Source organism: Mauremys mutica, chromosome 12 (assembly GCF_020497125.1).
Source record: "Mauremys mutica isolate MM-2020 ecotype Southern chromosome 12, ASM2049712v1, whole genome shotgun sequence".
NCBI classification, from domain to species: domain Eukaryota; kingdom Metazoa; phylum Chordata; order Testudines; family Geoemydidae; genus Mauremys; species Mauremys mutica.
Genome location: NC_059083.1, coordinates 41,165,098 through 41,189,297, shown reverse-complemented (window position 1 = coordinate 41,189,297; position 24,200 = coordinate 41,165,098). Strand labels below are relative to the sequence as shown.

At 52.6% G+C, this 24,200-nt stretch overlaps 2 protein-coding genes across 6 annotated transcripts in view; one reads left to right on the top strand and one right to left on the bottom strand.

Moving 5' to 3' along the window:
• Positions 1–24,200, top strand: part of LOC123345053 (zinc finger protein 883-like) — a 902,586-nt gene that overhangs the window by 870,444 nt on the left and 7,942 nt on the right. The gene's annotated exons all lie outside the window — the stretch shown is intronic.
• LOC123345052 (zinc finger protein CKR1-like) lies at positions 8,580–18,754 on the bottom strand. Of its 5 annotated transcripts, none has more exons than XM_044981654.1 (3): positions 18,621–18,754; positions 15,192–15,314; positions 8,580–11,305 (listed from the first exon to the last, which is right to left on the bottom strand). In XM_044981654.1, the coding sequence occupies exons 2-3, from the start codon at positions 15,277–15,279 to the stop codon at positions 9,813–9,815; spliced, it is 1,581 nt and encodes a 526-aa protein (XP_044837589.1). In that variant the 5' UTR covers positions 15,280–15,314; positions 18,621–18,754; the 3' UTR covers positions 8,580–9,812. The 5 variants fall into 5 exon arrangements, with proteins under 5 accessions (XP_044837589.1, XP_044837591.1, XP_044837592.1 ...); XM_044981656.1 differs by having other exon boundaries at positions 12,146–15,314; positions 18,495–18,714; XM_044981657.1 differs by having other exon boundaries at positions 8,580–11,302; positions 12,146–15,314; positions 18,495–18,714.

Genomic DNA, 24,200 nt, shown 5'->3' with positions numbered 1-24,200 from the left:
GGGCCGCGGGCACAGAGGTGGGACGAGGGTTTAACTTTTGACTTCCTTGCTTCTGCTTAGAGGGTAATAAAGTAGAATGTAGTTTACCAAAACTCAATGTGTCTGGAGTCGTTCATCTTAAAGAACAGGAGGGGGGTGGGGTGGAGGAGGGGTGTTGAGTGACAGAAGGAAGTGTATTTGTCTTTGCATCCATCCGTGGTGAGAGCCCAAACAATAACATCCAGCTCTTACTTAGCGCTTCTCATCTGCAGATCTCAAAGCATTATACAAAGGCGGTCATCTGTGGGAATTTCCCTCGGTACGCTGCATTGCCAGCCCATGAGTCCAAGAGGGTTAACGCTGCTCCTGGAACAGTGCAGGAGATGGGTGTGTGGCTCCTCACTGTCTAGGGGGAATGACTAGGTCCTTGAGGAACTGATTGAAACTAACCCAGATCAACAGAGGATCCAGCAAGACAAAGTGAGACCCCCAAGGACTGAACAATCAGTGCCTAACAGGAAATCCCAGCTGGCAGGACATGTGAACTGGACTAAGAGCTGTCCTTTCGGAGGGACACAGGAACTGTGAGCTGGGCAAACAAGGATTGGGGGAGACAGGGTGGGAGTCCATAGCAGCTTGGCTCATGGCATTTGCTTGACCAGGATGGACTGGCATAATTTCTGCCTCTGCTGCCCCAAGGCCTTTCAGATTAGGTGTGTCAGGTGACTAATAAATGGCTCCTTTGTTTAGAAAAGGCTGCTTGCGTCTCTGCAGGACTCTGAGATCCTGGTGCCCTGAAGGGCTGCCATACAAGCCTCCTGCAGGAATCTGGCTCAGCTGGATTTGCTGGGTAGAGAGACAGGGATGGCTACTGCCAAAGACTCAGTATCAGAGGCCGAGGGCCTGCCCCGTGGAACTGTGTGGGTCCTGCACACTGAAAGGGGTCACTCCTTGGAGCCTGGTGACAGTTGGGGGGGATGTAGACCAGACCTTGTGACTCCATGACAGAATCGTTATCCCTCTTGTACACTTGGGGAAACTGCGGCACAGCAGTGCAACCAGCCTGAGGTCACCTAGCAGGCCCAGGGAAAAGTCAAGAATAGATCCCAGCTCTCCAGAGTCACCAGGGTGGATTAGCCATGCCACCAGCTGGAAGCATTCAAAACAAGCAGGAGAGAAGCCTCAAAAAATCTGAGGATTGTCTTAAAAACCCTGGGATTTTTAAAAATGGCATTTTTCTTCCCCTTCTGGTCTCTGAGCTCTTGGGTTATGCACTCGGGTCATGTTCTCAAGCTTTTTTTCTGCAACCACAGGGACTAGCAACTTACTTAGAATTTTTTTAAAAAGATTTTCCTACAGTCACTACATTCCAGGAGCTGGACACATGGCTTGAGACTTTTAAAATGGGGAGAGTTGGCAACCTTGCTGTTCCTATGACGTGTGACTACAGTGAGTGTGGTCGGTGCTTTTAGGGCACATGTATGTGTCTGCCACTTTTTGCAAGGTGGGATTGGGTCTATTTATTGCTTCTCTCTGGACACAACTGGTTGGATTTTCAAAAGTGCCGCTAATTTTGCTCATCAACCCCTTTTTCCACATGCCCACTTTGCTGCCAAGCCCAGCCCTGGCCAGCTGCTGTGCACAGCTGCCATTGGTCCGTGCAAAAGGGTACAAGGAATCAGGTGTGCAAGAGAAATTTCAGCGGCAAAGGGATTGGGTGGGTTTAGTCCCATGTTTATGCAGTGTCTAGATTTAATCCTAATTCCATTTTGACTGGAAACATCACATCCTGCAGCTGGGAGGCCAGAGCCCCCTTCTATCCACCTCTGTGGAGACTCACACCCCTGGGGATGCTGATGGACAAGAGCTGGTCCCTCCTGTTGTTACACAGCTGCAGGCACCCTGAATGCCCCCTTCTTTCCAGGTAAGGGAGGGGGCATGGTAGTGGGGAGATGTTTTTGCGGGGGGGGGGGGTGCCAAATAATTTTTTTTGTGAGGGGGGGCACTGGTGCTGAATGATTTCTGGTAGGGCGTTTGAAGAGGGGAACTGGAGCCAATGGGTTGCTCTGCCAGATGGAGTGACCTGACCTCCTCCCAACCCCCTGTTTGTGCTCTGGTTGTGGGGCAGGCAAGAGGGGGAAGGGGTAGATTGGCACTTAGTACAGCAAGGGGAGGGCTCCCTTAGGGCAGCTAATTAGGAAAGCCAAAAACTTGCCCCTTAGCCCCCAGTTCTGCACCTGGGAATGTTTTGCTGGTCCATCATCTGCCTGCCTGTAAGGTGGTGGGGCCTCTCGCATGGTGTCTGTGCAGCCCCTGGACTCACCAGGGGGCTGATTTCAGTTGTGGTCTCTCGGGGCTACCATGATACACCGTAGCACCTAGGAGCCCTGTCCATGGTGCAGGACACTGTCATGCCAGATTGCCAGGTGCTGTACAAACACAAAACAAAAATATGGTCCCTGCCCTGAGGGGCTTACGATCTATAACAACAATAAGGGGAGGCAATAGAGCCAAATTATTTCAGGGGTGTGGGGGGCATGGGGAGACAGAACAGGAGCCAAACTATATGGGGAGGAGGGATGTGAACCAAATGATTTGGGGGAGGGGGACTATTGAGAAAGGGAGACAGGAGCCCAAAGGGGGAGGAGAGAGGAACCAGATGTGTTTTAGGATGTGTGCGCACATGTTTGGATTTTGGGGTGCAAAGGCAGCAGAAGGTAGACAAGCAGAGTAAATGCCACAACCTGCCAGGGAAGGATGCTGCAGCAATGCTTCAACTTTGCAGAAAAAAATGTTTTGTTGAAGGAACACAAACCCTGGCTCTTTAGTGGAGAAAATCACCCTCCCTGTGGACCACTTCTTAGCTAAAGACAAAAAAGGATAAACTAGCTTCAGGTGAGAGACCGCCAAAGCCAGCCACATGGCATGAGACAAGATGGCTCGCTCTGGCTAACTGTTGGCTGGTGAGCCTCTGTGCTCAAAGTGACCAGAGTTCTCTACCACAATCAGACACAAGCCCTGGAGAACATTAGCTTGATGGGGTTGTTCGGAAGGTGATTGGCTGCCTTGGCTAAGAACTCCATGGCCTATTCCGTGGTGGCAGATGGGAGCTGGGATGCCAGTCAGCCGGCAGCATCTGTCTCTGGCTGCAGCCAGGGGTTCCGTGTGACAGAGATGCCGCTGAAAGTCATGCTGAATGGGCAGCTTAGCAGCAGGGAACTCTGCAGACCTGGAGGAGATGCCTGCTAAAGCCCACGCTTCTCTGTGACAACTGCCTGCTCAGCCCTGCCTGTGATCAACCCTTGGATAACAACACAGCTCAGCCCACCTTACAGAGCCACCTGTCGTGGGCGAGCCATGCCAAAAGCAGCTATAGGATGCAGACAGACGCCATGTGGAGGAGCAGGGCTATCAGCTGCACAGGGCCGGCTCCAGGCACCAGCCGAGCAAGCTCGTGCTTGGGGCGGCAGATTCTACGGGGCGGCATTCCGCCCAATCCTAGGGCGGCACGGCTGCTTTTTTGGTTTTGGGGTTTTTTTTGATTCCCTGATCCAGCCACCCTGTAGGGGTGGAAGAGGGGAGTGCCCTGCAGCAAACTCGGCAGGGCAGCCCGCATCCTTCCCTCCCCGCCAACCAGAGCGGCGCGGAGCCCTCCCGGCAGGCGGCGCGGCGATCGGGGCCACGGGGCAAGTGCCCTGCTGAAGCCCTGGCTGCCCCCCTTCTCTCTCTCTCTCCCCCTGTTCCTTCCCCCTCCCCCCCACTAGACCGGGCACGCACTCTGCAGCACATGGAGTCCCCCTGCACCCTGGCTCTGGATGCCCTGTAGGGGTTTCCCCCCCACCCCTCCGCTTTGCTGGCTGCGCCATTTCTCCCACCCCCGGCTTTGCCGCTCTGGCCGTGCTGCAGGTTTGTTTTTTGTTTTTTTATCCCTGCTTTGCCGCTCTGCCCCCCCCCTCTTTTTTTTTTTTTTTTTGCTTGGAGTGGCAAAAAAAGCCAGAGCCGGCGCTGCGGTTGCAGAAAGTTTGCAGCAGGCTCTGCTTCTGTGCTATGTGATATTTGACTCAAAATATGCTCGTGTTTCTCTACAAGCTTTTGTTGCTTTAACACAAGAACACCAGCTGCCTTGCAGTGAGCTCTGGAGGTCGAATAATCTCCAGCGGACTCAGAACCGGATTAAGACCTACGGTGACATTTTCAGATGTGCCATTTTCAAAAGTGACTTAGGCCAGATTTTTAAAGGTATACAAGAGTTGCTCTCCTCACTGCTGGCCTGGAGCCTCAAAGGTAGCTCCTTTGGGAATTAGGGGGGTCCAGGCTAGCATGTGACAAAGCAGGGATTTTGGTAATATTTTTATGATGGTGATGCATGACTCAGTTTCCCTCTGTGCTCTGCATAGCTCCCTAGTGGGTGCAAACCTGTTAAAAAGCTGCTCTTGGGACAGAACAGGAGCTGTAAGGGGTTTATAACTGTCAGGGAGGGTGAGGTATGACTGGATCCTGAAAGGAATGGCTGAAACTGACCTCCTATCATTGGAAGAACTGGGAACTCCAATGGATGTTCCCAACCAGCACCCCAGAGGAAAGAGATTGCTTCCTCTCTCCTCCTCCCATCCCCCACCACGGCACACACCCTTTGGCAGGAAAGTGGAGCTGGATGGAGAGCAAAGGGGGCAAGTGGCTGGCATCCAAGGACAAAGGGAGCAAGAACCAGACAAGATGCCTTTGATGGCAGCATGACTGAAGGGAGCCCTAGCCGGGCTGAACGTTGCCTCTCTCTGGTGCAGGGGCTCTCTCATTCTGTACACCCAGGGACTAATCAATGGCGACCTTGTTTTGCAAAAGCTGCCTGGTGTCTCTGGAAATGCTCTGCGAGCCCTGAAGGGGCCCAATTGAAACCTCCTGCAGGAGTCGGGCTGGGTTGGAGTCACTGCAGGGAGCCATGGACAGAGATGGGGAGGCCATCTTGAGGTACATCTACCTTCCCAAGACAGACCTGCGGTGCCGAGTCTCAGAGCCCAGGGCCATTGACTCAGCTTGTGGGGCTAAAAATAGCACTGTAGCTGTTCAGGCTTGGGTTGCAGTCCTGGACTTTGGGGGGGTCTTGGAGCCTGGGTGAGAACATCTCCATGGTTACTTCAGCCCATTGGCCCTGAGACTCGCTGCTGTGGGTTTTTCTGTGCAGTCGACATACTGTGTGCGGCTAGGGGCCTGGCCCACTAAAAGGGTCACTCTGCCCTGGCTGTAACCAGTCCCGGAGTAGATCAGACCCTGCGGCTCTGTGATGCTAAATGACTTAGATGGCTATGTCCCACCAGCCAAAGTGAGTCATTGACTTTCAGAGACACTTAGGCTCTTATGTAACTATGTCACTCATGAATCCCATAGATACTTTCTGAAAATTTTACCCTTTGGCACTACTGGCCCTGACTCCTGTACTTTTTCTTCGAATAAGGTTCCTAGACTTTGTGGTTGTTAAGCTTTAAAATGTGACCTCTGGTGATGTCTGCCTGAATTTGCAGAGAGCCTGAGCCAATTGCTCTGAGATGGGGGTGGGGGGCCTTATCCATCCCAATTTTAACTCTGAAACTTGACTGCTCTGGGGAGCCCCGTACTGCTAACGCCAAATGGGGGACTCTGGGTTGGGCCCCTGGGTGCTGCTGCCCTCCATTGTGGCTCAGCGGGGGCCCCTACGGAGAGAATCCTTTGAGTCAAGCCCAGGTGAGATCTCCACTTGCATGAAGGCAGGGAGCAGCAGAAACAGGCTGCTGAAAGAGGAGAGGCAGAGGCTCTCCATCAGCTGGCTCTTGCGATGGTAGCTTCTGCTGCTGGCATCCCAAGTAAGGTGGGGCCATAGTGTGGGGAGGGGCGCCCCTCCCCACACTATGGCCCCACCTTACTTGGGATGCCAGCAGCAGAAGCTACCATCGCAAGAGCCAGCTGATGGCTAGGACAGCCTTACATGGCTAGGACCCTGGCAGCTTTTAATCTGGCCCTAATTGCAGCAATGGTGCGGGGAGTAAATTCCAGGGTTGCCAACGTCTTTATCACTGGTCTTGTGATATTTGGTCATTGTCTAAAAGCCCCAGCTGCTGGAGTCACGTGAAATTCTCAGCAATAATTTTATAAAGAGAGAAGTCATCATCCAGTCCCCTGTGTTGCAGAGAAAAGCTTGAATGTGTTAACCCCTAGAGGTTCAGAAAGCAAATACAGAGAACCCAGAATTTATTTTCAAGGTGGCTTCTCTTAAGCCACTCGTGACTTTTGGGGGCCCAACTCATGGTTTTTGAATATGGGGGGGGGTGGCAATCTGGAGAATTGGGGATTTTACTATAAACACACAACATGAGCTCTATGTAGCGAAGGCCACCTAGGATAGCGATGTATGGAGACGCGGCAGGGCTGCCTCCCCTCTGAACATGCTAAAGAACCTCAGAAAAGTCCGACATGAGCCCCTTGAGTTCTACAGCCAGGAAATGCCCTCTACTGCTCTGGGTCACCATGCACCTACCTGACCCTCCGCGCCTTCAGAACCCCAACGGAAAGGTGCAGTCAGTAATGTTTTGCACTTACCTCGTATTTTCTCCACAGTGGATCTCCAAGCACTTTCAAAGAAGTCAGTGTCATGATTTTTTAATCCTTAAAAGATGCTTAATTTCTTAGATCATGTCTACACGCAGAAGTTGCACTGGTTTAACTTAATTGGGTTTAAAAGACAGTTTAAACCTGGTCTACACTACAACATTAAGTCAACTTGTATCAACTTCCTTTTGCTTGTGTCCACACCTAAATTTGCTGAATTGCTGTAAACCACCTTACTTTGGTTTAAAACTGGTTATATCAGCATAGCTTACACCTGAAAATTTGCCAGTGCAAGGTAAACCATTGTAAAACAAGTTTAAACCAAATTCAGAGTGTCCATACATAAAGCTGCATTGGTTAAATTGAATCACTTAAAAATTTCAACTTTAGCCCTTGTACCGTCTGATCTATACCAGTGTGGACAAAAAGTTACGTCAGGCCTTGTCTACGCTACAAATGCTTTGCCCATACAGCTATACCAGCAGATCCTCTAGTGTAGACACAGCATATGATAATAAAAGCAGTATTTCTTTTGGCATAGTAACACTACCTCCCCCACTGACATCAGCCATGTCAGCAGGAGCGCTCGTCTGTCAGCATAGCTGCATCTACCCTGGGTTGTTTTTATTCCACACCCCTGACCAAAATAGCTATGCTGCCAAACCACTGTAGTATAGACCTGACCTCAGTATAAAAGTACTTATACTGGAATAGCTATACCTGGAGGGAAGGGGAATAAGACCATGTCTATGCTACAAAAGTAAGTTGACTAACTGATGTTGGCTGCCGCAGTAATTGCATCACTTGTCTGTGTCTACACTTCACTCCTTGTATTGGTGGTGTCCCCACTAGGAGCCCTTGTATCGATTGTACTGTCAACCTGGGGCATTGTGGGATGGGTCCTGAAAGCCAGTAACAATCAATTTAAGCAACGCAGTGTCTACACTGAGACTGCATTGACCTAACCACATCAACCTTGATTCTACGCTGCTCATGGAGATGGAGTCAGTGTAGTGGGGCAGTTACATCTACAGGAGCGAAATTTAAGTGTAGACGCTTCCACAGTTAGGTCGAAGTAAGCTGCCTTGTTACCTAAGTTACACCAGAATAAGGCACTTTTATATCAATAAACCAGTGCAATTAGTTCATTAGAAAAATCACACCCCAACCCATAATAATTAAACTGCTATAAAAACCGTGTGTAGACAAGACCTTCGTTAAACCAGTGAAACTTTGCCAGGTCTCTGAAATTTTCTGTAATTCCTTCCCGCCCCCCCCCCACCCCCGTTTGCTGTAAAATTGAGACTGCAGGTATTTTAATTTTGGGAGCTTGCAGGCAAGGGGTGGGGAGGGGAGGGCAGGGGACTGAAAATTGGGCCACAGTTTTCCAGAAATGCCTAGGGAGTTTGGGTGTCCAGCATGAGTCACCTGAAAGGCCCAAGCTCCTGCCCTTCGGAAAATTAAACACCTTTACGGAGTCTCAAGTTGGACACCCAAAAGTTGTTCTTTTCTATATAGGTTCTTCTATTGCGCTCATCTCCTGTGTATCTGAGTGCCTTCCAGCTGGGCACTAAGCGACTTTGGTCTCTCCTACACCCCCTGGAGGAGAAGCGTGTACAGTAGTGTCTTGTTCTGGTAAGGGTTTCTAAAACCAATATGCATGTCAGTGTCTCTTTATGTTCCAGATAGGAGGTCAAAGAAACACGTCCTGCACTTGGAGTAGAAGGTGTGAGGTTTAGTTCTTGGAGGAGTTCAAATAGCTCGTCACTTATGAAAGGCTCGGCCTGTTACTGGGCTCCTGGTTGATAACTAACTGAAGAGAGAGGGCAGTCTCTCTCCCTCGCAGGGATCCCAATAAATATTCCACAGAAGTCCTGGGTTTGTCTGAACCAGCCCTGAGTTAATGGCACCTATAGATCTACAACACTCCTGTTCAAATTAAATAGACTCTATTCCAATGAGTATCTTGCTGTACTTAAAGGCATATTTCTAATCATGCCAAGTATCCTGGAGTCTGTAAGGCTGGTAAAACTACATTCTATTTTATTTGCCTCCAACAGAAAGCAAGAAAAGTCACAAATAAACCATCGTCTACGACTCAGTGGTGGGGAACTAAACTCGACACGATGCACTCCAAAAAAAAAAAAATCCAAGAATGCGGCCACAAACAGATCCCAGCTCCCGGAAGCGTCAGACGGACATTCCTACAGGGGTTGGGAGACGACAGGCCTCTGGGGAGCCACTCTGGGATCTGGTGACAAAAGGAACCGATTCTGTCCTCGGGGAGCTCAGATCTGCTGGAGCAAAGCAATGGCCTTGCTGCGGCCGCTGCCTGCCCGGCACGAACCCCTTATTTGCTGGCAGCTGCTCTCCCAGGCAAGGGCAAGTCATAGCAGCATCTGCAGCTCCGATCCTGGTGGAGGCTTTTCTCACCCTGCGGATGTTGGCCCAGAATCTCAATGACATTTAGGCTCCTAAAATCCACTGATATCAAAGGAATAAATACCTTTGAGGGTCTGGGCCATCCTGGGCATATTGCAGGGGGGAGAGGTGAGTGCAGCAGAGTCTCTGTTTAAATCTCCATTATCCCTACACAGGACCCCATAGCAAATGGGGAGCGGGGGGCGATGACTAGCTGGCCTGCCAGGTTTTTTGTCTCCCTCGGTGACTGGCGGCGGTCCAGGCCAGTTGACACGCTCTGAGACATCTGGAAATGCCTTTCGAGGGACTAGGTTTGCCACCCCTCCAGGATTGTCCTGGAGTCTCCAGGAATGAAAGATTAATCTTTAATTAGATTACGTCATGCGATGAAACCTCCAGGAATACATCCCACCAAAACTGGCAACTCTACTGTGAGACACAGGGAATCCCAGGGCGGCTGCGCCAAGGGTCATTTATACTGCATCTGTGTCACATTTATATTGTTCCCCAAGCATTAGCCTTCATGTATCACTTTTATACCATTCCCCCACACTATTAGCATCTGTGACACATTTATATTGTTCCCCCACATTAGCCTCCATGTGTCACTTTTCTACTGTTCCCCCATTAGCCTCCCTGTGTCACATTTATACTGCTCCCCCACCTCATTAGCAGCCAAGTATCACATCTATACCCTCCCTCTATCCTGTTAGTCTCTGAGCCTCACATTTATACCATTCCCCACCACACAAGCTCTTGTTAGCCTCCCACTGTCGTGTTTATCCTATCCCCCTTTGGCTCCCTCCACCCTGCAGCCCAGTCCGTGCATCCCCTCAGGGCTCCTCCTCCCCATGGCTCCTCTGGTGTTTGATGAGGTTGGCCCGGCGGGTGAATCCTTTCCTGCACCGGGAGCACTTATAGGGTTTGCCGCCCATGTGGGTCCGCTGGTGGATGATGAGGTCGAGAGTGAGGCTGAAGGCCTTCCCGCACTCGCTACACTTGTAGGGCCGCTTGCCCAGGTGGCTGCGCTGGTGCTTGGTGAGATGCGAGCTCTGGCTGAAGGATTCCCCGCACTCGGGGCACTTGAAAGGCTTTTCTCCAGTGTGGATGCGCCGGTGCCGCTCCAGGTGGGAGACCCAGGCAAAGCCTTTCCCGCAGTCGCTGCACTTGTAGCTCTTCTCCGCCGCATGGCCCTGCTGGTGGGCCAGGAAGGCGGCGTTGTCCCCGAAGCGCTTGCCGCAGTCCCCACACTTGTAAGGCCGGTCGGGGGAGTGGGTCTTGCGGTGCTGGAGCAGGTGGGCCTTCTGGGCGAAGCGCTCCCCGCAGCTGGTGCAGGGGAAGGGGCGCTCGCCCGTGTGGACCCGCCGGTGCCGCTCCAGGTGAGAGGCCCAGACGAAGCCTTTGCCGCAGTCACTGCAGCGGTGGGCCCTCTCCCGCCGGTGGGAGCGCTGGTGCCGGGCCAGGGCCGGCCCGGCTCGGAAGCACTTCCCGCAGTCGCCGCAGCGCAGGGGTTTCTTGCCCAGGTGGGTCCGCTTGTGGCGGGCTAGGTCCGAGCTCTGACAGAAACTTTTCCCGCAGTGCGGGCAGCGGTAGGGGCGCTCCCCCGTGTGGCTGCGCCGGTGCTTTGACAGATGGGAGCTCTGGCTGAAGGATTCCCCGCACTCGGGGCACTTGAACGGCTTTTCCCCGGTGTGGATGCGCCGGTGCCGCTCCAGGTGGGAGGCCCAGATGAAGCCCTTGCCGCAGTGGCTGCACTTGTGGGGTTTGTCCGCCGCGTGGCCCTGCTGGTGGGCGGCCAGCTCGTCAGGCCGGGCGAAGCGCTTCCCGCAGTCGCCGCACTTGTGGGGCCGGTCGCTGGTGTGGGTGCGGCGGTGCTGCAGCAGGTGGGAGCTCTGGCTGTAGCTTTCCCCGCACTCGGGGCAGCGGAAGGGGCGCTCGCCAGTGTGGATGCGCCGGTGCCGCTCCAGGTGCGAGGCCCAGATGAAGCTCTTGCCGCAGTCCTGGCAGCGGAAGGGTTTGGCGCGCTCCTCGGTCGGCTTGCCCTTCCGCTGCCGGCCCCCAGCCGCCCCACACTCGAAACTCTTCCTGCAGTCGCCACAGCGAGTCTGGGCCACCGTGCCCTTCGGCTTCCTCAGGCCTGGACCGCGCTGCGTGGCTTTGTCATGCTTCTTCCCTGGCTGGGCTTTCTTTTGTTCATCGGAGTCAGCAGGGCTCTTTTCCCACTCAGGGTTCTGAGACGTGCGTGGTTCCAATTCCTCTGAGCCTTCCTCCTCCTCCTCCTCCTCAGCATCCTCCTCCTCGTTGTCGCTCACCAAACCATCAGCTGCTGGGATAAAGGGAGAGAGAGTCCAGGCATGAGTCACTCCCTGCACAGGGGTGTGGGGGGGAAAGGAACCCAGATTTCCCCACAGAAGAGAGAGGAAGGGGTTTATTCTGTCTTCACATCCCATCTGAAGACTCCGGGGAAGGGAGCTGCTGCCAGGTACAAGCCAGGACGGATGGGGAACCATGACTGACGTCTGCCACAAATACACAGCTGGAGTTAGTTGAAAAGCAACGATTATGATTCGTGGGAATTTTTTTAGATGGTTTTTAATTTTAATTTTGTTTAATTTCGTACACCAAAAATGTCACTGTAAGAACCTGAAGTCAGAAAAGTCCCAGAATTTAAGGCTACAAGGGGACCCACCGGGACATCTAGTTTGAAATCCCTTTCTCTCAATTTTCAGTTTTTGAAAAACCATCTGCAGTTTAAAACTTTGAGCTGTCTCTAAAAATGTTCAGTTTTCATAAATCAACCAACCAACCAATAATTTTATTGCAAACCTTTATTTTATTTATTTTTTTTAAGAAAAGCAGATTATTTTGATTTTCTAGTTTTGGGTTGAAAAAGTGGAAATTCTGACCAAAATGAAGATTTCCTGCAAAAACGTTTGTTTTGGTGAAAATGCTCCTTTTTTTGGTCCTCCCTCTTAAAAAAAAGAAAAAGTTTTAATGAGCAAATTCCAACCAGCTATAGCCACAACGCCTGCTGCTGGCTACAAACCTGACCCGGGTGGGAGGAGGCAGAAGACGGGAGCTCACGGGAATTCCAGCGACTGTGTCGTTTGTGCCCCATTCGCCCAGGTGGATGGGCCGGGGGAGTCTGATTCACCCGGTTGCTCACCTGCGGGGGCTCCTCGGGGGCTCTCCCGTCCCTGGAAATCCCGGGCGGATGGCTCCTCCCCTCGTTCCATCCAGGAGATCAGGTCGGGTTTAGAAATCGGAAATAGTGCTCGTAGGGGAAAAACAGGTGATATCACGGTTCATTAGGTGTCTCTACTCCAGCTCCTTGCTCTCTGATTCTGCCTCTCTGGCTGCCCCCTTGTCCTGGGGGTGTCTTTTCTTCCCCAGCTCTTTGCTGGCTCAGCTGTTCAACAGCTGAATCCCTCTCTCCTGGCCTGGTCTCTGTGATGTGTTCTCCTCTCTCTTTCCAATCCAAGCCTCATCTCATTTCCCTGTCCCCCAGTTCATCCTCCTGCCCCTGCCACTCACAACTCCCCTTAACTCTACTGACTCCAAGCTCACAGACTTCAAGTCTGTGCTGCCTTCTTTTACACTTACTCACTGTCGTTCCTCTCTGTCCATCTCCTCCAAACCTCCTGTCTTATGGCCCATCCTCTGGTCTTTATAGCCTGCTCAGCCCTAGAAGACGACCATAGATGTTGCTGTTCTGTCCACTCTGTGGCCTTGACTGCACCAGAGAAATTAACTGTGCTAAGAGCTGTTTCAACCTGCCCGCACGCTTGTAGCACGCCCTGGGTCCGCTTGCAAACGTGCTGTGCACAGTTATGACCTGGGCTATGGGAGTAAGGACTTTCCAGGGCTGAAGTCTGACCTGCATTAGTCTTCTTAGCACGACACGCCTCAGGGGGCATGTGACCAGGGTTCATCACCGAATTGGACCTGTTGGCTGGATCATTAGCTTCCCGGGGCTGGGTACTGATGGGGAGGGCGACATGAACGCTGATCCACGCCCTGCCACGGGGTTAGTACCGCGGGGTTAGTACCGCGGTGAAGGTAAGCTAGCCAGGCCTGCCAGACTAGTCCTGCGGCTGAACCACAGCCGGTCCTGTGGACACTCCGCTGGGCTGGCAGTTGGGATGCCCAGATTCTATTCCTGGGTGATCTCGGGCGAGTCACTGCCTCTGTTTTCCCTCCCACCCTTTATCTGTTTGAAGTACAAGCTCTTCAGAGCAGGCATCCGCACCGGCTAGGTTTGAGAGTGGGGTGAAGTACAACAGAATCCCAGTCTCAGTTGGAGTCCTCACAGCTGCCGTAATAAAACTCATAGCAGCATCAGTGGACTCTCCAGCTGCCGGAGAGGCTACCCAGAGGGCACTGCCATTTGAGAGGTGAATGCAGGACAAACCTTCAGGGGAGTGGTTTAGTAAGCCGGGCCAGCACTGAGCCCCTTGGGATTACAGCTGTTCATCTTGAATGGCTTCATTCTCTGGTGTAGACCAAAGGCCCTGACTGTGTCATCCCGCTCTGTGCTAGTCCGAGCCATCCTCCCCTTTTGTCCTCTGACTCTGCGGACACCTTCCTTCCCCCGGCCTAGAGCGTGTAGACTATCAATAAAACAAGCAGATTTTGCACTAAATCTATAAATGACACAGATTTCAGTGTGCTGTTGTTCGCAGGGCTGTATTACGGACCGTTCAGAGCAGCCGAGGAGCGACAATGTGGTCAGGAAGGAGACCCAGGTTTAATTCCTGGTTCTTCCACTCATTTTACCCCAGGCCTCCTCTGTTAAAAAACAAACAAAAAGAGCTAATGATGCTCTCCTGCAAACGCTGGGAGAGCCAACCCAGAGCTGTTTGTGGTGGGACGGGGGGTCCAAGCACCTACAACCAATTCTCATGCATTAGCCTGGGCGGTTTGGGGCCCTGACAGACGCCATCCAGGCAGTTCCTCCTGGTTACTGAACTGGGAAACTGACAGTTTCTCTGCTTTGCCTCAGATCTTCAGTTCCCCACCTCAGTTTCATCAGCTTCTCCTTTCAGTCCCCATCGCCTCCTGCCTGCCAGCCCTTCTTATCCCCTGCCACAATCTCTGTCCTCTGGGGCCTCCCCTTTCAGGCAGGCCTCTGTTCTCCTCCATTCTAGATGATTTCTCCATCTCTCCTCTCCCTCCATCCCTCTCCGGCCCAGCTCCTAAACATCTTTGAAGTTCTGGGCTTTTGTGCTCTGCTTCCATCCAGCCCAACTTCCCCCTCTCCATTAGCCGAGCTAGCAACCAGCTCCTGGCCTGACCTATCCCCCCAAACACATCCTCATTGCACTCTCCACGGCCACAGCCCTGACCCCATTTCCCCCAGGCCTTCCCTCCACGTCCTCCCACCGCACTCGCAGCTCTGCCAGCTCCGCCTTTGGACTTGTGGCCTCTGTCCTCAGCCCCCTCCTCGCTCCACGGTTTCGGTTGTCGTCTGGTCCCCTCTGCCTCTCCCCGGTATCCCCTTGCCCTGGTGTCAGACCCTTCCTATCTCAGTCTCCAGCTCCCACGGTTGAAAAATGAACAAATAAATCAATATTCAGGCAAAAAATTGCAAAGTTGTTTTAATCTCAGTATCCCACATTTTTTTTTAATTCAATTTTCCCCAAAAACGTGTATGGAAGTTTTTCATTTCCCCCCAAAATTCCACTTCTTGGGAAACAAAAAAACACTGTTGATAATGGCTTTGAAACAAATTTCGGGAAAACAAGTATCCAAAAAAAGTGGCTTTTTTTGCGCCAAAACCTTTGACAATTCTTTGGGGGAGGGGAAGCTGACTCTTCCCAAGAAAAACCATCTGGTTTGAGAACTGTGGCCCACCTTGAGCCCTGCGTCCTTTCCACTCATCCAGCCCCTGGCTACTTCCTGCTGCTCCTTAATCCTACGAGAGCTCTTCAGTCTGCCCTTCACTATCAGCAAAGCACAGTGCTCTGTGGCGACTTGCTTAGGATTCATGAAACGTTTAATACTCAGTCAGTGTCAAGGATTCTTGTGGGGCTTTCTAGCCACACTGGCATGATACCTGCTTCTTCACATCTGGCTTCCTAGGCTGCAGCTCCCTGCCTTTCTTCTCCTCCCTGTCCCGTCTTCATGGAGGGGGTAAGGGGGGTTGGGGTAGGCATGAAAGAGTGGATTTAAGTTGGAGAGAAGAGAAGAGAGAGATGAAAAGAGTTCCTCACCCAGGGACATCAGGGTCTCATAGCTTTCCTGCATGACATCCCGGTACAGGGCTCTCTGCCGCGGATCCAGCATCACCCAGGGCTCCATGGTGAAACAGTCGCCTCCTCCAACGTCACCAGCAGCTGTAATGACAATTGCCCCAGCTCAGTACCTGCTGCCCATCTCCTATACGTTGCACCTGTCACCGAGTGGCTGGCTCCTTGGAAAAGAAGTGGGTCCAGCACCCCTATACCTCAGGTGGCCAGATCTCCTGATAGCAGGGGCTTTGTCTTATATACGCCCCACTCCCCGAAAAAATGGGTCCCAATTTTTCATTCTTGCTATCTGTTCCCCCTAGCAGAACAGGTGTGTCCCACCATGGAGACCTGGGAGCAGGAGGTCGGCTCCCAGGGAAGATCCCTGCTGAGGTGCAGGGGGGAAGCTGCAGGGAATTAGAAAGGTTTGCTGGCTCTTTCTAGGAGTGGGGAGAAAGACTCAGGAAAGGGGCAGGCGAGAGACAGCTGAGAAGAGGCAGGAGGGGCAAGTGAGAGATGCCTGAGCAGGGTATGAGGTATGTCGTTCAACTGTGTTGAAGGAGCTGTGTGTACCGGGGAGGAGGGGGAATGGACTGTGTTTGGGGCTATTTTGTACCGTGTGGGATAATAAAGGGTAGGGGTAATGGACACAGAACGTGCAGTGGAGCCTGAGAAGGGGAACCAGAAGGTGGGGTGCCTGCAGGGCTGTGCCATGAGGGGGCGTTTGGAGACGGTCACATCATGACAACGCCCCTCAGAGAACAGGCCTGGCTTCATGCAGGTACACCAGGGATGAGTCTGCCACGGCCTTTGCACCGACAGAGCCGGTCCTTTCGCTCGGGCCTAGACGGTGGCTCTTTGTCCCTGCTCGTTGCAGACCCACCTCCCACACAAATCAGCCAACAACACGCCGCCTCACCCTGCACTTTCCTCTCTTTGGCCGCCCCAGCTCCGTAGCTGCTGATCAGTCCCGTGTTTGGGACCCTCAGGACTCTTCTACACTGAAAACTTACATTGGTCTAACTATGTTGGTCAGGGGTGTGAAAAATCCACACCCTTGAGAGATGTAGTGAAGCCAAGCTAACCTAACCTAGACAGCGCTCGGTCGATGGATGTGGATTAGCTACAGTGAACCCCTCCCATCTTTGTAGTGAGCGTCTACATGGAAGCCCCACAGCAGTGGAGCTGCAGCAGAGTCACTGTAGTGTTTAAGTGTGGACGGACCCTGAGAGCTCCCTGCCAAACAGAGAAAAGGGCTGAGTTCCAGGTATTCCAGGGTTCGTTCCATTGACAGGTGAATGTCTACACCCTCCCCAACAGGCCTGTTCCCAAAACTCAGACCCGGAGTCACACAAGTCGCAGCAGACTGGTCATGCCCTTTCCTCCCGTCCTCCCCTGGCGCATTGACAGTCCTGTTCCTCCTCCAGCAGCTCACTAAAAATACCCTCACGGAGCCGAACAGAACTTGCTCTATGCCCCAGGCGGTTGGGACGATCTGGAGAGAAAAGGGCCTGTTATGCTGCAGCCGGTCAGGCTGAGGAGGGTGACTGGGGAGGTTCTAGAAGGGGCTTTAGTCCACTTCACATCCTAGGCTTTTTCTTTGCAGACAGAAACTAGGCTCTGCCATGGGTGCTGGGTGTGCTTGGTTTCAAGTCATTTCCATCATTTACAGGGTTTACAGTTTTGTTCAATGGCTTTCAACACCGCCACTATAAAAACTGTTCCAGCACCTATGGGCTCTGCCTTGCTGGGAAAACGCTGAGGGCTTGTCTACACAGCAGGTTATGTCGGTGTAATTATGTTGCTTGAGGGGGGGGATAAGCCACGCCCCTTGAATGATGTAAATTACACCAACCTAAGTGCTGGTGTGGACAGTGCTATGTGGGTGGCACAGCTTCTCCCGCCGACATAGCTACCGCCTCTTGTGGAGATGGTTTTATTATGCTGACAGGACAGCTCGCTCCCATCAGCTTAGAGCATCTTCACCAGACGCCCTGTGCAGCTGCGCCGCTGCAGCGCTCCTAGTGTCACTTTAGCAGACCCCGGCCCCTCTCACCAGGCCTAAAGCCACCCAAACATTTTTAAACCCTGCCAGGAACAGAGTCTCGGACCCATGTGCTAGAAAAGAGCGGAACCCAAGAAGCTGCCTATTTTGTGGGATTCCCCTTGGGCACAGGCAGAACTGACTTTTCCTCTCTCTCTGCTCCTCACCTTGTTCATGGGAAAGTGAAACTGCCCAGGAACGCTGCAGTAAATGGGTCTGGGCAGGTTTGGCTCCTGGGACTTTCCAGGGACTGGCAGTTCGGTCCTGTCCTGCTCCCAGCAGGGATCCCTGCTCCGTGGTGGTGGGGGGTGGGGGGGAAGGGGAGTGTATGGTGCTGGGTTAGGCAGCCGGAAGGGCTCTCTGCTCCCTCTGAATCCCAGCAGCAGCCTGCGGGAGGGTGATAACAAGCAGGGGGCTGAATAGAAGGGTCTATTGCCTGCCCATGGGGACAGAAGGAGAGGTAGGGATTGAAAGGGGACAGGACAGAATTGGGGAAGCTGGTGGGGAGAGGGGTAAACTGAGAGGGGCTTCCCCAGCTTCCCTGCAACCCTCCCCAGATTCCTACAAGGCCCACCCCAGCCTGCCTCAGGATCCCCCTCCACCCACAACAACCTGCTGCCCGTTACCCTGGGCTCACCCCATGTTCCCTGCAGTGCTACGGGCTGTCCTCACCAACTCTCCTCCCAGACATGGGCCTCCAGAATCCCCCTCTCCTCCCTTCCCCTCCCCGACTCCTGCAATACCCTGGTCCCCAGAGGTCCTCTGGGTTCTCCCCACCCCCTTTGTTTGGGGAGATGTGGGGATCCCCCAGCACGCCCTGTTTCAAGGCCTAGGGGAACCCCACAGAGGAGAATCCTCTAACCATGCGTCACTGGCAAGACACCCCAGAGAGTGGGCACAAAACTGGGCCCCTTTGGCAGCCCATAATAACCTCCCTCCCCACTGATCGCTCCTGCTGCCCCTGCCAGGCTCTGCCCCAGTCTCCCTCCTGCCCCGTCCCCTCCCCCCGGGCCGGGAGACTCGGTCCCTGGCCCGGCCCGGGGCGGTCGCTCCCCGGAGCTGGCTCGGCTCCTGCAGGCGCTCAGGGGGGCAGAGCCGGGGGGGGGGAGGGATCAGGGAGGGCAGCAGCTCTGGGACTCGCAGACCCCCGCCCCCCGGGAGCAGAGCTGGGGGGAGGAGGGGCCGGTGGTGCAGAGTCACTTTCCTGCCCGGCCCCGGCCCTTCCCCCGGGTCTCGCCCCTCACCTGCAGGCTCCGGCTCAGGGGCTGGTGTCGGCAGAGCCCGGGGCTGCCCCAGGGGCTGGTTCCAGCCCCCGCAGAGAGTCCCCCCGGCTGGGCACCGAGCGGGGTTAATGCAGGTTTCCGACCCACCGCAGCAGCGGCTCAGCCCGCGATCTCGGGTCACAATGGAGCTGGCGCCCGCCGCCACTACCAGTCACCCCGTCTCGCTCCGGAAACCAAACCCCGGTATCCGGGCCGGAGGAAACAGAGCGCAGCCGCCCCTCCGCAGCCAGAGCCAGAGCCCTCTAGAGGCAGCCGGGCCAGACTCCACTTTCCCCAGCCCCTCCGCTACCTGGCAGAACCTAACGCCCGTTCAAGAGGTGTCTCCAGCTGCAGCCCACAGCACCATGTATCCCAGTGTCACACAAGCTTTCATCCTCCTCCCAGCACTGCTGAGACGCAGAGTAGCCCCATGGGAAACTGAGGCACAAAGAGTCTAAGTGACCTATGATAAAAAACATAAGAATGTCCAGACTGGGTCAGACCAATGGCCCAGTATCCTGTCTTCTGACAGTGGCCAATGCCAGGTGCCCCAGAGGGAATGAACAGCACAGGCAACCATCAGGTGATCCATCCCTTGTTGCCCATTCCCAGCTTCAGGCAAACAGAGGCTAGGGACACTTGATCATCCTGGCTAATAGTCATTGATGGACCTATCCTCCAAGAACTTATCTAGTTCTTTTTTAAACCCTGTTATAGTCTTGGCCTTCACAACATCCTCCCGCAAAGAGTTCCACAGGTTGACTGTGTGTTGTTTGAAGAAATATTTCCTTTTGTTTGTTTTAAACCTGCTGCCTAGTAATTTCATTTGGTGACCCCTAGTTCTTGTGTTATGAGGAGTAAATAACACTTCCTTATTCACTTTCTCCACACCAGTCATGATTTTATAGACCTCTATCATATCCTTCCTTAGTTGCCTTTTTTCCCACGCTGAAAAGTCCCAGTTTTATTACTCTCTCTTCACATGGAAGCTGTTCCATACCCCTAATAATATTTGTTGCCCTTTTCTGAACCTTTCCCAATTCCAGTGATGAGTGAGACAAGGTAGGTGAGGAAATATCTGTTATTGGGCCAACTTCTGTTGGTCAGAGACAAGCTTTGGAGCTTAGGCTATGTTTACATAGGCATTTTTGTAGCTAAAACTTTTGTCGCTCCAGGGTGCGGAAAAAACCAAAACCCAGAATGACAAAATTTTTAGCAACAGAAAGCATTGGTGTGGACAGTGCTTCGTCGGCAGGAGCTGCACTCCCACTGACAGAGCTATCACTGCTCATTAAGGGTGGTTTAATTATGCCAACAGGAGAACTCAACAAGGGAGACCTTATAGCAGCACAGTGCCACTGTAAAGTCTATAGTGTAGACATAGCCTCAGTCAGTAGACAAAGAGGGAATTGAACCCATGTGACCTAAATGTAAGGCTGGCAACCCAAGCCACAGAGCCATTCTTCCCTTCCTAACTAAATTAGGCTTTTAACAGTTTGTTTAATATGTTTAGAATCTCCTTCCCAACCCTTTTGTGAGACAAAATATCTGAAAAGCCACGGCTGGATTATGCTCTTGTTTACTCCCACTGCTGTCCCACTGAAACAAATGTAAAGATGCAGGCTTGTTCAGGATAAACAGCGCCAGCCTCTTGTGGGGCTAATTCTCCTCTGTCTTGACCTTGTTGTCCTCTTTTACACTTGGAACCCAAATCAGAATTCTTCACTCCCTCACCCACACCAGAGGCTTTGTCCCTTGTGTTGTCACTTACACCAGGGGTAGCACATTAAAGACTGGCTTAAGCCATGAAGCATGAGGTTTACTATTCCTGACAGAATGTGGTGTTGTTCGTTGTAACAGTTCTGGATATTCTTGTTCGCCATATAAATCCTGCTGTGTTCTTGTCCTCAACGACTTCCTGCAGCAATGAGTTCCGCAGGCTAATTCCAGGTGGCACAAAAAAGTATTTCCTTTTACTGGTTTTGAAATTTCCCACCTTTTTATTTCATTGCATGTCCCCTTGTTCATTAGAATGGCTCTAGTGGGTCAGACCAATGATCTATCTAGCCCAGTATCCTGTCCTCTGAAACTGGCCAGTGGCAGGTGCTTCAGAGGGAATGAACAGAACACGTAATCCCCAAGTGATCCCACCTTCTTCTTTTGCTACAGACAGGAAGAACAGAAATTCCTGCAGCACTACCCCATTATCTACTTCTCAAAACTTTGCTTTGCTGGGATGTCAAAAAACAAACAAACCTCAACAATGTTGCGGTCTTTGCTGATGTGCAGAGACTGTTGTCTATCACGCTGATCAATATTGTCTTGTTGTTTCCTTGTATTCCCATGCTTGTCCATACCCATAGGTGCTGACTCTGTGAGTGCTCCAGGGCTGGAGCACCCACAGAAAAAAATTAATGGGTGCTTAGCACCCACCGGCAGCCAAGCTCCCCCCTTCCCTCCCAGTGTCTCCTGCCCACCATGGATCAGCTGTTCCTAGGTGTGCAGGAGGTGCTGGGAGGGAGGGGGAGGAGCAGGGAGGGAGCGCACTTAGGGAAGTGTGCAGGAAGAGGTGGGGCGGGAGCAGAAAGACATGGAGTGGGGGCAGACTGGGGGCAGAGCTGGGGCAGGAAGAGAAGGGCTGGGCATGGGACATTGGGGGAAGGAATGGAGTGGGGGCAGAGCTTGGGGCTGAGCACCCCCTAGGACAATTGGAAGCCATTACCTGTGTTCATACCCCTCTGTTGTCTCTCGTTTCATACTAAATTTCTAAGACCTTTAGGGCAGAGACTGTCTTTTTATTCTGTACAGGGCCGACTCCAGCCTTTTTGCCACCCCAAGCGGCAAAGTGGAAAAAAAAGAGATAAAAGATAAAGCTGCGATTGGTGACACTTCAGTGGCAGCTCTACCGCACCGCTTCATTCTTCAGCAGCAATTCGGCAGTGGCTCCTTCCCTCTGAGAGAGAGGGAGGGACCTGCTGCCGAATTGCTGCCGAAGACCCGGACATGCCGCCCCTTTCCATTGGCTGCCCCAAGCACCTGCTTCCTTCGCTGGTGCCTGGAGCCAGCCCTGGTTCTGTAGGTAAAGTCCGGGGGTAAGGCAGGGCAAAAGGGAGTCCTGATCAGAGTTCATGCAAGAAGTCTGATCATGGTGAGATCCAAGCCAAGGGGAAGGCCCAGCAAGAGCGAGGCAGTAAGGCAGGGGCAGGTGAGGCCAGCACTAGCAAGGCAATGGCCTGTTGTACAGACAAGGCTAGTAGCAAAACAGGAAATTATATAGAGTCACCAGGCAATCAGGGCCAAGACTATGTGGCCAATCAGGAAGTGGGTCGTAGGACCCTGGCAGCTGGCCCAACCAAGTCGGTGAGTTCCCAGTCCCAGGCACTCCAATGGGAAACTGTAATATGTCTCCTCCAGCTCTTTGCAGCGAGCACACAATATTAAAACACTGTGTGATTTAATTATTAACCAGTCTAAGTTATTAACCAGTCTGGATGCTTTTACTATGTTATTACCCAATTAAGTTAGCAACTTGCAGCAAGTTATTAATTCATTTGCTTTGAGATATATATATATATATATATAAAACCACTGAGGTCTGAGTTCTACTGGTGAAGCATCCCAGGGCTGCTTCCCAAAAACCCTGTGGGCCTGGATTCAAGATCAGCATTTAACAGTGTGCTTGTACAGCAACTAGTACAAGGGGATCCTGGTCTACGAATATGGCACCCAGGTGTTAGGACAATTATATCCCATTATAGTCATCTACTTTCCAGAGTAAACAATCTCAATTTTTTCCCCAAAATCAATGGCATTGATTAATCAGGGAGTGAAATACTATTCATAGCAAGGGTACCAGAGTTTGGCCTATCCCTAAGAATGATAAGTTGGCTGTGGATAGTGCATTTTCCCAGGCAGATTAATTCCACAACAATTTCAAAGCCACTGCGAAAATATGCAAGTTGGATGTTTTTAAGCCATTATTAGATTGCTCGGCGCTCCTTTAATTTCATAGTCTGGCTATGTGTCAATCCTGCTTATTTTAAAATTAAAAATCTGTGAGCCTGATTCCTGCTTGTAAACATCTTCTGTTGTGGGGCAGAAGGAGTCTCATATTAGACGCCAGGATGAGATCTGTCTGTGGGCAGATTATCCCACATCTGCTACAGCAAAGCTCTGATATCTTCTGGAATGTTGTCAGAGACAGGATACTGGGCTAGATGGACCTTGGCACAGACCCAGTCTGGCAATTCTTATATTTCCCAGCTACTATTCAATATGAATCCGTGTAGCAGAATCTGCCCTGTGTGTGCAGTGGACACAGAAATCACCCACTGATGAAAGAACTACCGACACAGCAGTAAGAACAGGAGTACTTGTGGCACCTTAGAGACTAACACATTTATTGTAGCATAAGCTTTCATGGGTTACAGCCCACTTCATCGGATGCATGTAGTGGAAAATACAGAAGGAAGATATATCTATATATATACACACACAGGGAACATGAAACAACGGGTGTTACCATACACATTATGTGGTATTGTTTCATGTTCCTTGTGTGTATATCCTTCTGTATTTTCCACTGCATGAGCTGAAATACTAACATCCCCATTTTATACAGGGGGAAACTGAGGCATGGAGCAAGACTAAGCAACTTTTCCAAGGTCACACTGGGAGTCAGTGGCAGAGCCAGGGACAGAACCCAGGTGTCCCAGTGCAGTGTCTGAAGCAGAGCCACCCTGCCAATCCTGGCTGTGCTGATTGCAGGACCTTAGCTATGCTCCAAGAAGTGCTGGCTGTGGGCATTCGCTTTCCCAGAGCTGCTTCGGCTCCTGCAGGCGCTCAGGGGGCAGAGCCTGGGAGGGTCAGGGAAGGCAGCAGCTCTGGGACTCGCAGACCCCCGCCCCCCGGGAGCAGAGCTGGGGCGAGGAGGGGCCGTTGGTGCAGAGTCACTTTCCTGCCCGGCCCCAGCCCTTCCCCCGGGTCTCTCCCCTCACCTGCAGGCTCCGGCTCAGGGGCTGGTGGCGGCAGAGCCCGGGGCTGCCCCAGGGGCTGGGTCCAGCCCCCACAAAGAGTCCCCCCGGGCTGGGCACAGAGGGGCGCTAGGGAAGGGCTCTCCCCGCACACACCCCACTGGGGAGCAGCAGCGCCTCAGCCCGGGCTCAGATGCAGCCACCACAGCCTCTGACCCAGGCAGGAAGCTCAAGCCAGACAGTTAACAGAGATCAGCCTCCCCTCCCTCAGCAGCACTAGAGCCCTCTTGGCAAAACCTCTGCCTGGTCGGGGTAGAGCAGGGACCAGAGGGACGCTGGAACAATTTGTACAATGGAGGTGCTGCAAGCCACTGAACCAAACTGTAAACCCTGGATATCATGGAAACCACTTCAAGTGAGCACCCAGCCCTGCTCCTTTTCTCCTTGAATGCTGAGCCAGGCTGATTCTGACCAGCAGAGCTCCAGCCCCCCAACTCTGCTCATCCCTCCCTGGCCCCTCACTTGTTTCCTCTCTGCGATAAACTGCCCTGGTCTTTTCAGCATCTCCCCATATAGAACTCTCTCCTCAGATCCCCACCCATCTCCTGGCTCTAGCTGCACCCTGTTTTTGCACTATCAATCACACTCAGAACACACACCGTACTGCAGGGAAGTTCGCCTATCCTATATCACAGAAGTAGGATGTTTGCATTCC